A 13,046-nucleotide genomic window follows, 5' to 3' on the forward strand; every position below is an offset into this window, starting at 1 on the left:
GGTCTCTCCTGCCCGGGCTGGCTTTGAACTGTGATCCTCAGATCTCAGCCTCCTGAGTAGCTAGGATTACAGGCGTGAGCCACCAGCGCCCGGCTCCAATCTTTAAATTTTAACACCAGGCTTTTCATGCTTACAATGTCCTAATTTTCTTCATACTGAAATGTCAAATGAAATCTGGAGCCTACAATATATCTTAAAATAAGTGTTCATTTCCATTTGATTCATTCTCCCAATACTGTACAACCGGCCCAAAGATTCAAGTAACTGAGTTCTTTTCAGATGTTATCATCAGAAAACAGTCTTTCTGGGGTCCAAATGTTCCAAGCAAAATAAAAGAAAATATATTTATACTTATAAGAATTGTACTGGATGGGGCTGGGAAGGTGGCTCAATGAAAGAGCGCTTGCCTTGCATGCCTGAGGCCCTGGGTTCGATTCCTCAGCACCACATAAGCAAAAAAAGAAAAAAAGCCGGAAGTGGAGCTGTGGCTCAAGTGGTAGAGCGCTAGCCTTGAGCTGAAGAGCTGAGGGACAGTGCCCAGGCCCAGAGTTCAGGCCCCACTACCGGACCCCCCAAAAAAAGAATTGTACTGGGCTGGGAAGGTGGCTCAGTGGTAGAGCACTTGCCTTGCATGCATGAGGCCCTGGGTTCGATTCCCCAGCACCACATAAGCAAAAAGAAAAAAGGCCAGAAATGGCACTGTGGCTCAAGTGGTAGAGTGGTAGCCTTGAACTGAAAAGCTGAGGGACAGTGCCCAGGCCCAGAGTTCAGGCCCCACAACCGGACACACACACACACACAAAAAGAATTGTACTGGGAATTCTGATAAATACATAATCTCTGAAGGCTGATATCCCTATCCTTATCAACTCTGTAGTCTCAATGTTTTAAGTCACATTACTGTGGTAACCAAGCATAAAACCTCTATTAACTTTTCCTTCCTAGTTTATGCCACATATTTCTAGGGACAAAAATCTTGACTAAGATAAAAAGAATACAATGGATTGCTGTCTCATTTCTCCTCACATACTCTAAATTTCTCTGTACCTACAATAAATATAAACACCTTGAGGCTGAATTTTCTTTGAAAAGGAAACACTCTTCTAAAAGGATTTTGCAATACCAAATCTTGAAAAAGAAAATTAGCATAAAAATTCAGCTACTTTTATATCCATGGGCCCATTGTATACCCAATACTCTTGTGTTTCTCTTATTTAATTGAAAAGGTTGTCTGCTTTTCAGCAAACGTTCTCTGTTCACATCTAGCTTTTTCTCAGCCAAGTTACATAGCCTCCAGGAGAACTGATAATACTGAAATCTAATTGGGCAAAGGCTTCCAGCTAAGAGAAGTACTATAACTGTATTTGTTCACTTTTTTTTTTTGTCAGTCATGGGACTTGAACTCTGGGCCTGGGCGATGTCCCTGAGCTCTTCAGGTCAAGGTGAACACTCTACCACTTGAGCCACAGAGCCACTTCTGGTTTTCTGGTGGTTATTTGGAGATAAGGGTCTCATGGACTTTCCTGCCTGGGCTGGCTTTGAACTGCGAACCTCAGATCTCAGCCTCCTGAGTAGCTAGGATTACAGGAGTGAGCCAAGTACAGCCTGGCTGTACTTGTACACTTGTAAGGATGTATAAGAATCTTTTCTTGGGCTGGGAAGGTGGCTCAGTGGTAGAGCGCTTGCCTTGCATGCATGAAGCCTGGGTTCAATTCCTAAGCACCACATAAGCAGAAAAAACCAGAAGTGGCACTGTGGCTCAAATGGTAGAGTGCTAGCCTTGAGCTGAAGAGCTCAGGGACAGCGCCCAGGCCCAGAGTTCAGGCCCCACGACCGGACCCCCCCCCAAAAAAAAAGAACCTTTTCTTACCCTAGTAATACCTTTACTGCAGAATTTCTTTAAATATGTTCTATACATTCCCTCTCCATACGAGCTGAATTGAGGTTCAAAGCCAGCCTGGGAAAGAAATAAGTCTGTGCCACTCTTATCTCTAGTTAACCATTAAAAAGCCAGAAGTGGAACTGTGGCTCAAGCAGTAGAGCACTAGCCTTGAGCCAAAAACCTAAAGGATAGTGTCTAGACCTTGAGTTCAAGCCTTAGGATCAGCACACACAAAAAAGGCCAAGCTCAAGCTAGTCATAGAGCTCTTATTAAGCAAATACAAGGCCTTGGGTCTGATACCTGACCCTGAAAAAAGGAAGGAGATTTTAGCTCAATGGTAAAATGATTTCTAAGTTTGCAGATTTGGTCACTTTTTTTTTGGGGGGGGGAAGGGGGTCTGGTCGTGCGGCCTGAACTCTGGGCCTGGGCGCTGTCCCTCAGCTCTTCAGCTCAAGGCTAGCCATAGCACCACTTCTGGCTTTTTTCTTTTTGCTTATGTGGTCCTGAGGAATTGAACCCAGGGCCTCAAGCATGCAAGGCAAGTGCTCTACCACTGGGCCACCTTCCCAGCCCTGATTTGGTCACTTTCTTAACATGACTTCTTTTCAGGGATTCATTTTTGCTCAGGGCTGGTGCTCTACTATTTGAACTAGGCTTTCATTTACAGATATTTTTGGTGGTTAAAGAGAAGAATCGTAGCCCGGCACTGGTGGCTCATGCCTATAATCCTAGCTACTCAGGAGGCTGAGATCTGAGCATCTTGGTTCAAAGCCAGCCTGGGCAGGAAAGTCTGTGAGACTCTTATCTCCAATAAACCACTAAGAAAACCAGAAGTGATGCTGTGGCTCAAGTAGTAGAGTGCTCACCTTGAACTGAAGAGCACAGGGACAGTGCCCAAGCCCAGAGTTCAAGCCCTACAACTGACCAAAAAATAAAAAAAAATAAAAAAAGAGAGAGAGAAGAGAAGAATCTCAGGATTTGTCTGTTTGAGCTGATTTCAAACTGAGATTCTCAGATCTCAGCTTCCTGATTAGTTAGGACTATAGCCACAAGCTATTTGTGCTTTGCTAGCAAATTCCTCTTGTTTACTGGAGTTTGCCTGTCATAAAAATTAGGTTTTATGGAGACATGTGAATGAGTGGCTCCTAAGTCACATTTCACATTTAGAATGAAAATGGGCCACTGGATATTTTTTTGTAAGTTTTTCTAATAAGCAACATAGATTCTTTTCAACAATATTAAGTTTATATTTGGGCCTTAATGGAAATATACAGAAAAAAACAACAAAAACAGGTGCTTTGTTCATAGAAAAGCCAGTATAATCTGCATCCAGAAATGGCAACACATTTTGGCTACATTAAAGTACTGGAAAAGAAGTTCCCCTGCCAGCTCACAACTTTTCATGAGTAATTTCATAGCTATGGTCTACTATGAATCACTCTAGAGACACACAAGCTCTAGAGAGTCAACAGATTAACTCAGGGCACAGACTTTCAATGACACAAAGCCTGTCTGCCTGGTGAAAAAATTCTTGAGTGTGTGTTCAAGGTGAGTTGAGTCAATTCCCATGCATTTAGTCCTCTTCTCTCCTGTTTCCCAGCTTCTAATCATTTCCAATTTACAAATGTTCTCACACAAGAGAAAGGACGTGAAAATCAAACTAATTTATTTAGTTGTTAACATTTTGGTCAAAATGTGTCAGAAGTGGAAATAAAATGAGTTTTTACATTTTTTTTTTTTTTTTTTTTGGTGCTGGTCCTGGGCTTTAACTCAGGGCTTGGGAACCGTCCCTGAGCTTTTTGCTCTACAATTGAGTCACAGCTCTCCTCTGGCTTTTTGGTACTTAACTGGATGTTAAGAGCTTCAGAGACTTTTTTTTTTTTTTTTTGGTCCAGTCATGGGGCCTGAACTCTGGGCCTGGGCGCTGTCCCTCAGCTCTTCAGCTCAAAGCTAGCGCTCTACCACTTGAGCCACAGCGCCACTCCCGGCTTTTTTTTCTTTCTTTTTGCTTATGTGGTGCTGAGGAATCAAATCCAGGGCCTCAGGCATGCAAGACAAGCGCTCTACCACTGAGCCACCTTCCCAGCCCCTCACAGACTTTCTTGATGGGCTGGCTTTGAACTGCAATCCTCAAATCTCAGCCTCCTGAGTAGCTGGGATTAAAATGTGAGCCACCAGTACCTAGCTCATCTTCATTGATTTTAGTTATCTTTGTTAATTTTGTACAGATGAAAATTAGAATTCTAACATTTTAGGACAAAAATAGATTTTAGGAAATTAGAGGCTTTCCTAATCCATCAGGGAAGTCTCCTAGAATTAGTTATATTAGTTATAGTTCAGGAACCATAAGGGATAATTTTTCCTAGCTGAGATTATGGCAATTATGAAAAATATTCATGCAACTCAATACTTTCTGTGTAAAAGTCCAGGTCTAGGAATATAGTTCAGTGGTAAAACATGTGCTTAACATATGCAAGGCCCTGGGTTCAACCTTTAGGACTACAAAAAAGTAAGTACAATAGTCTCTCAGATATAAGTAGTGCCCACCTGCTCTGTTCAAATCTATCAGACCTTAGACACATCTGGCAGACTTGAAAGACTTAATAATTGTTTCCTTACCCCAAGTCCACATAGGCTTGTTTCAACACACCATTTAATATGGCTCTAAAACTTACCAGGAACACATGCTCAAATATCTGTGTAGGACTATCCATCTGACCAAGGATCACTATCATTTCATTATCAATAAATTCTTTGAATTCTCTCAAATTGCAAACCATTTGCATTTCCAACTCTGTTCGTATCTGAAACAAAGATGACATATTTTACTAATCTCTGTGAAGATCTTCACTTTCAACTGTGTACTATTTCTAGCCCCATATCTATTGTTATCACACTCCTAGCCTTGGACCAAAGTAGACTCATTATCTCTTACCTCTTTGGATGTGATATTCTCCAAATCTTTCTGCATCATGATCTCCCTTAATTTGGATTTAATTAGCCTTTCTGTTCGCTCACGTTCAGTTGGTCTGAGGACAAGAAGGAAGTAGTGATTTTTCTTAAGCAGGAATTTGATTACATTAATGAATATAACATTTGTTTATGTTTCCAAATTGGCAAGTTTTACCTCTATTTTGCTTAACTTTATATTGTGGAGGCATTACAAATAGAAATTTTATTTTTAGAAACAAGGTACTGGTGGCTCACACCTGTAATCTTAGCTATTTAGGAGGATGACATCTGAGGATCGTGGTTCAAAGCCAGCTTAGACAGGAAAGTCCTTGAGTCTCTTATCTCCAATTAACCAGTAATAATCAGAAGTGGAGGTATGGCTCAAGTTGTAGAGTGACAAAGCAGCAAGAGTGCAAGGCCTTGAGTTCAGGCCCAAGTATCCTGCAAGAGTGCCTGCTTAGTAAGCACAAAAGGCCCTGAGTTCAAAGTTCAGTAGAGTCATTTTTTTTACTTTTAAAAAGTTTATTTTCAGTTGGATGCCGATGGCTGAAGCCTGTAATCATAGCTACTCAGGAAGCTGAGATCTGTGGATCATGGTTCACAGCCAACCCAGGCAGGAAAGTCCACCAAGACTCTTATCTCCCAATAAACTACTCAGAAAAAGTTAGGCGTAGCACTGTTGCTCAAGTGGTAGAGCACTAGCCCTGGGCAAAAGAAGCGCAGGGACAGCATCCAGGCCCAGAGTTCAAGCTCTAGGACTGGCAAAAAAAAGTTTCTTTTCAGAATGTTGAGAATATAAATAAATAGAAATGATTAACGGAAAGGTTGTATGTGTTTAAAAGCCCTTAAATATGTTCACATATATAGACCCATTAAGGAATAAAAGACAAGTTGGGTATACCAAGGATAGTTCTTCTTTATTGAGATTAAGTGATTCCATAAATTCTACAAATTTCACAGCATTGTGGGATATGATACTAGCCTTGAGCTGAAGAGCTCAGGGACAATGTCCAGGCCCAGAGTTCAAGCCCTATGACCAAAGAAAAAGAAGAAGAGGTCTTGTTTCTTGAGTCCTGTTTACTTGCATTTTGAATTTAACATTTACATATCAGGGAGACTTTGTCTATCTGATCTTGGCTTATTTCACCTAACATGATTTGTTCTAGTTCCATCCATCTCCCTGTGAATGGCATTATTTTGTTCTTTCTAATGGCTGCGTAATATACCATTGGATAAAGGTACCACAATTTTTGGATCCATTCATCTGTAGTGGGGCATCTGGGTTGTTTCCATATCTTGGCTATTGTGAACTGAATATACTTCTTTATTCTTATATTTTTTTGGGTCTGGTCGGGGCCTGAACTCTGAGCCTGGGCGCTGTCCTTCAGCTCTTCAGCTCAAGGCTAGCGCTCTACCACTTGAGCCACAGCGTCACCTCTGGCTTTTTTCTTTTTGCTTATGTGGTGCTGAGGAATTGAACCCAGGGCCTCATGCATGCAAGGCAAGCACTCTACCACTGAGCCACCTTCCCAGCACCCAGAGATTACTATTTTAATAGTAACAATGATTCCCTTGGCCATCAACATGTGATTAATCCTGGTTGATGTGGAAGAAAAAAAAAAATCACCTGTCTCTGCCTCACAAGTGCTGGAATTATAGAACATATCGGTCTTTGAAATTTCTATCTTCATTATGAAGATAACAAATCTTTAAAGAGTGCTAATGCTTACATATATTGGCAGTAAAATCAAAAAGCTAAGACAAGCCTAATACTCTACCTACAGGATTGAGTTTTCTGACTCTCTTAAAAATAAAATTACCACATCAAACACTGATGTAATTACAGGTACACCCATAATCCTAGCTACTCAGGAGGCTGAGATCAGAGGATTGCAGTTTGAAGCCAGCCCAGACAGGAAAGTCTGTGAGACTCTTGCCTCCAGGTAAACCATCAGAAAAGTTGAAGTGGGTTCAACTGGTAGAGTGCCATCCTTGAGCAGAGAAGCTCAGGGACAGCACCCAGGCCCCAAGTTAAAGCCCCAGGACCAGCACAATAAATAAATAAATAAATAGCCCTTGGAACTTAAATATGAAATCAACCTAGTTACTCTTTAATTACTAGACAGGTATTAGTTTAATGTAACTGGATGTTTCCTGTAATAACAGCATTATTTTATATTGTACAGAATTTGAAGGAAGTGGATAATACTTCCTGCTTCATCTTTCCTCTGCTACCTACTCAAGAAAGGTATGTGCTCTGTACCTCCTTATTTGGAGATGGAAATGGACTAATAAGCCTTTGGGCATCCTGCCTGTGCTTGGCTGCCTACAGCCTTATCACTGATGGTAAAAATAGCTTCAGTAATCTCCAAAGATAGATGCTTTAACTCCACAACTGTGGAGCTCCATACCACTTAGCTCTCTTAGTTTCTCACAAAACCTGCAGAATATAGTTAATACCTATGCCATTTCTCCATCAGTCAGAAAGGTATCCTTGTCTTGACAAGAATAAAATTCTTACCCAAGCTTCCTATCCCCATTTACCCTCTGTACTACTACAGTTTGAACTCAAGGCACATGCTTAATTAGCTGGCTTGCTTAGTTGATGGTTTGCCATTTGAGTCATACCTCCACTTGGCTTTTTGCTAGTTACTGAAGCTGGAAGATAGAGATGGAGTCTTGTGGACTTTTCTGCCCTAGGTGGTTGATAGTATTTTTTCTGTCTCAAGTAAGTATGATTTAGAATGTAGGGTTTTTTGTTTTGTTTTGTACCGTGGTTTGAGTTCAGGGCTTCACATACACTAGAAACACTCTCACTTGAGTCACACTCTCAACCTTTTTTTGCTTTATGAGACAGGCCTTACACTGGGTTTTGCATTTTTTTTTAAACTAGGACTTCAATCCTTCTAGCTATATCTTCCATGTAATTAGAATTACAGATGTGCATCACCACATTCAGTTTGTTGAGAAGGAGGGAGGGGTCTATTTTCCCAAGCTGGCCTTGAATTGTAATTCTTTGCATCTCTGCCTCCTTAGTAACATTATACATGCATCACCCTGAACAACTAGAATGTGCTTTTATTTATTTATTTATTTGGTGCTGGTCCCAGGGCTTGAACTAAGGGCCTGGATGCCATCTTTAAGCTTTTTTGTTGCTCAAGGATAGCACTGCACTCAACCACTCTGCACAGTTGAGGCACAGCTCAACTTCCAGCTTTTTGGTGGTTAACTGGAGGTAAGAGTTTCCAGGAAAGCTGGGCACTGGTGGCTCATGCCTGTAATCCTAGTTACCCAGGAGGCTAAGACCTGAGGATCATTGTTCAAGGCCAGCCCAGACAGAAAAGTCTGTGAGACTCTTATCTCCAATTAACCACAAGAAATCTAGAAGTAGCACTGTTGCTCAAAGTGGTAGAACAGAAGCCTTGAGCAAAAAGAGCTCAGGGACAGCACCCAGGCCCTGAGTTCAAGCTCTATCACCGACAAAAAAAAAAAAAAAGTTTCACACTTCCTTCCCTGGGCTGGTTTTGCACAATGGTTCTTAGGTATCAATCTTCTGAGTAGTTAGAATTATAGGTAAGCCACCAGGATCAGGCGAATGTACTTTTTTTTTTTTTTGTCGGTCGTGGGGCTTGAACTCTGGGCCTGGGCGCTGTCCCTCAGCTCTTCAGCTCAAAGTGAGCGCTCTACCACTTGAGCTACAGCGCCACTTCCCACCTTTGGAGATAGGAGTCTCACGGTCTCTCCTGCCTGGGCTGGCTTTGAACCTCGATCCTCAGATCTCAGCCTCCTGAGTAGCTAGGATTACAGGCGTGAGCCACCAGCACCCAGCTGAATGTACTTTTTTGAGCTAGATGAAACATTCATTCTTGCAAAGCATGGAATTATGAATAACATTTTCTACAAATTCTTATTTTTAGTTACTATGGGATCTTGAAAGGATTTAGGGTTATTGAAAAGGTGCTTTTTTTTTTTTTTAAAAAACTGTTTTCACACACAGTTGGAAATTTTACCTTTTCCAGTAAAAGGCATTATTAGACTAATATCTAAAGCCTTTAAAAAATAATTTAGTATTTTGGCTTGACGTCAAGAATCTTTTTTTTTTTTTTTTTGGGTCCGGTCATGGGGCCTGAACTCTGGGCCTGGGCGCTGTCCCTCAGTTCTTCAGCTCAAAGCTAGCGCTCTACCACTTGAGCCACAGCGCCACTCCCGGCTTTTTTTTTTTCTTTTTGCTTATGTGGTGCTGAGGAATTGAACTCAGGGCCTCATGCATGCAAGGCAAGCACTCTACCATTGAGCCATCTTCCCAGCCCCGACTTCAAGAATCTTAAGACAAATCCTGTTTGTAAGATCATATAAGTAGCTCTACTACCCACTTTTCTCCCACTAGTTGAATATCTTGCAAGTTCAGAAAGATCAATTTATAGAGAAAGTAAACATCCTGATTAATTTCCAAAGCAGGAACTAAATAAAAAAAAATATAAAATAGTAACAAAAATTTCAACAAGTTTCAACACATAGACCTAAAAAGGAAATAAAACACCAGTGCCACTTTAGGCCTTTATTCAATGCATAGCACACCAGGGAGATTTGGTAATTTTTTTTTTTTTTTTGCAGGTCATGGGGCCTGAACTCTGGGCCTGGGTACTGTCCCTCAGCTCTTCAGCTTAAGGCTAGTGCTCTACCACTTGAGCCATAATGCCACTTCTAACTTTTTCTGCTTATGTGGTACTGAGACATCCAACCCAGGGCCTCATGTATGCAAGGCAAGCACTCTATCACTAAGCCACATTCCCAGTCATAGATTAGGTTCTTTATGTGTGGCAGAAATGTGGTTATAGATGGTAACTATTATCACTGGGAAGGATTAATTCTCCAAAAGAAAAGACTAGGGAAGAACATGCTGCCTAGGAAGCAACAGAGAATGCCTTTTTCACAATTCTTAGGCAAGCTGACTTACATATCTGTGAAGAGAGCTGGAGAGTCTGGCCGATGGGACTGCACATCTTGCATAGCATTCCATTCATTGACTGAGGATTGATCTGAGTTGATATGGCTCTCATAGTAACTCACCCAGGTGAGAAACAGGCTTCCTGGGTAATAGTTATGCATTCTGGCCACTTCACAAGCCTTGTGTAAACTTTGTAGTGCAGACCTGAAAGACATGTTGGAAAATGAGTACTGTGCCAAAACTCCACATGTATCTCACTCTTTTTCTTTTCTTTTTTGTCGGTTGTGAGGTTAAACTCTGGGTCTGGGCACTGTCCCTGAGATCAAGGTGACCACTCTACCACTTGAGCCACAGGGCCACTTCTGGTTTTCTGGTGGTTAATTGGAGTTAAGAGTCTCACGGACATTCCTGTCTGGGCTGGCTCTGAACCATGATCCTCAGATTTCAGACTCCTGAGTAGCTAGGATTACAGGTGTGAGCCACCAGTGCCTGGCCATATCTCATTTTCTAATTTGTAAATTCTATAGAATTTGGGCTCTAGAGAATCTCTTCTCTGGAACTTCAGAGATTTTTGAGCCCGATGATATCATATTATTTATCCATATTATCTACACATTTGCTGAAACCCTTTAGGCAGGATGTTAGGGGAGGGGAAGAAAACTGACAACTCATCAGTGAAAAATAAATTTAGGAAAGAATAGAGCATAGTTGGAACTATGCTGTGACAGCATCATTAGAAGACTAAAGATCCCAATAATTAACTATTCAAAGATTTGTTTCCCATGGCACAGAATCATGTAACAGCAGATAAATCATATATTTTCTCATTCTAGAGGCTTCATAAAGATTACATACATAGATGTCCTTAAGTCATGAAAATATATTCTTTAATGTGAAGGAAATACTCATATAATTACATGTCTTCTTGATGTATTAATCTCTTGGTTTCTTTAAACCATTTATTCATGTATATGGATTACTTTCTAAGAACAGCTCTGGTTATTCTGAGACTAATTAAACCTTCTGTCTCTGAACTCAGCTCAAGAAGGGTAAACAGAACTGAAAAGTATCTTTTGCTTATATTCTTTGGAAAAGCTTAACCAGAAAAGCTGTTTGGAAAAGCTTAACCAGAAAAGCTGGTTAACCAGAAATTACACAAAAGGAAAGACCTTCTATATTTTGGTTACTGGTGTGTCTCAAGTGCTTAAAAGAAGGCTCACTCATAGCTGAAAATCAATTAGGTATCTATCAAATGAAATGTCTTAATAGTTATACATTATTGTCTCTCTCCTAAAGGAAAAAGGCAATAAAAGGGAATTCTGTGGCCAATCCATTTGTAACTTTTATAAAGGTAGGACTGGGCTTTGAAGTTAGAACCTTGAGCTTACGAGACAGGCCCTCTACCACTTAAAACAGTTATTTTTCAAGTAGCACCTCATGTTTTTGCCCAGGCATATGGACCATACTTAGGCTTCCTGTGTAGCTAGGATAATGTGCTACAATGCCTTCAACCATAACCCTCCTAATCTCTGTCTCTTAAATCACTAGGATTATATGGGTGAGCCTCCTTACTCAGCCTTTCATCTATTTTTTTAAAAATACCATTTTCTAGCTGGGCACTGGAGGCTCACTCCTGTAATCTTAGCTACTCAGGAAGTTGAGATCTGAGCATTGAAGTTCAAAGCCAGTCTGGGCAGGAAAGTCCATAAGATTCCAATCTCATAATTTCCAATAAAAATGACTAAAAAAGCCAGAAGTGGAATTGTGGCTTAAGTGATAGAGCACTAGCCTTAAGCAAAGTAAAGTTAGGGACACACACACACACACACACACACACACACACACACACACACATACACACCACACATACACCACACACACACAAACCCAAACACCAACAACAAAACCCAAATCCTTTTCATTTCTATGGTCACTTGAAAACTTTATAGATGGGGGCTTTAACTTGCCTAGTATGTACTAAGCCCTAGGTTTCCCTAAATAAAGCAGAACAAAATATCAGTTATGTGTAGACTCATGATAAACAAAGATATGGCTATATTCTGTGTATTATTTATAACTTGCTCTCTTTACATCCTGTCACTGACATATTCCCATTTTTTTGGTATAAATTGTATTTTTTTCTGTCTTTTCTTTTTTAGTACTGGGGATTGAACATTGCAAGTGCTTTGCCACTGATCTACACCCCAGGCCATTGCCATGTTAATATTCCTCAACTAGATCATTTTAATGGTTGAGTAATATTCAATAATATGGTTGTACCAAAGAATTCATTTCTATCTTTTGGACATCTTACTTGTTTTTTATTTATTGCTCTTATTAGAACACAGATATGTTCTTTTTGTTGTTGTTGTTGGTCGTCGTGGGACCTGAACTCTGGGCCTGGGTGCTGTCCCTCAGCTCTTCAGCTCAAGGCTAGCCCTCTACCACATGAGCCACAGTGCCACTTCTGGCCTTTTCTGCTTACGTGGTGCTGAGGAATTGAACCCAGGGCCTCATGCATGCAAGGCAAGCACTCTACCACTGAGCCTCCTTTCCAGCCCCACGGATAAGTTCTTATAGTTAAAAAAATTCTTGCACACATCTATGATTATTATCTCAGAGAAAAATCTTAATAAAATTATTAGGTTAAGGGGTATTCAAAATGATAATGCATATTGGAAAATAATTCTCCAGAAAGGTTGTTCCAGTTTATTTTTTGTCAGTCATGGGGCTTGAACTCAGGACCTGGGCACATCCATGAGCTTTTTTGTTCAAGGTTAATGCTCTACCACTTTGAGCCACAGCACCACTTCTGGTTTTCTGGTGGTTAATCAGAGAATCCCATGGATTTTCCTGCTCTGGGCTGGTTTCGAACCATGATCCTAAGGTCTCAGCCTCCTGAATAGCTAGGATTACAGCCTTGAACCACTGGCACCCAGCTTTCCAGTTTATTTTCTACCAAGTTATATGATTTAGGTTCCTAAAATCTTTGTCAATTCCATATTACATAAACTTGAAAAAAAACTTTTAAAACCATTTTATTAGGGAAATAGATTTTTTTCTTATAAATGAAGTTATAGGATATTTTAAAAAATGCTTTCTTAGCTGGGCGCTGGTGGCTCACGCCTGTAATCCTAGCTACTCAGAAGGCTGAGATCTGAGGATTGAGGTTCAAAGCCAGCCCGAGCAGGAGAGACCGTGAGACTCCTATCTCCAATAAACCACCAGAAAACCGGAAGTGGTGCTGTAGCTCAAGTGGTAGAG

The 13,046-nt window shown here is 40.8% G+C and overlaps 1 protein-coding gene across 1 annotated transcript in view; it reads right to left on the reverse strand.

Moving 5' to 3' along the window:
- Ssh2 (slingshot protein phosphatase 2) overlaps positions 1 to 13,046 on the reverse strand; it is a 123,954-nt gene that overhangs the window by 36,684 nt on the left and 74,224 nt on the right. Inside the window, exons 6-8 of the mRNA XM_013016296.1 lie at positions 9,792 to 9,986; positions 4,818 to 4,911; positions 4,558 to 4,686 (exon numbers count right to left, since the gene is read on the reverse strand). Of these exons, the coding sequence (XP_012871750.1) occupies positions 4,558 to 4,686; positions 4,818 to 4,911; positions 9,792 to 9,986 (418 nt within the window). The remainder of the gene's footprint in view (positions 1 to 4,557; positions 4,687 to 4,817; positions 4,912 to 9,791; positions 9,987 to 13,046) is intronic.

The sequence above is a fragment of the Dipodomys ordii genome, unplaced genomic scaffold (genome assembly GCF_000151885.1).
Source record: "Dipodomys ordii isolate 6190 unplaced genomic scaffold, Dord_2.0 Scaffold31, whole genome shotgun sequence".
In the NCBI taxonomy this organism is placed as follows: domain Eukaryota; kingdom Metazoa; phylum Chordata; class Mammalia; order Rodentia; family Heteromyidae; genus Dipodomys; species Dipodomys ordii.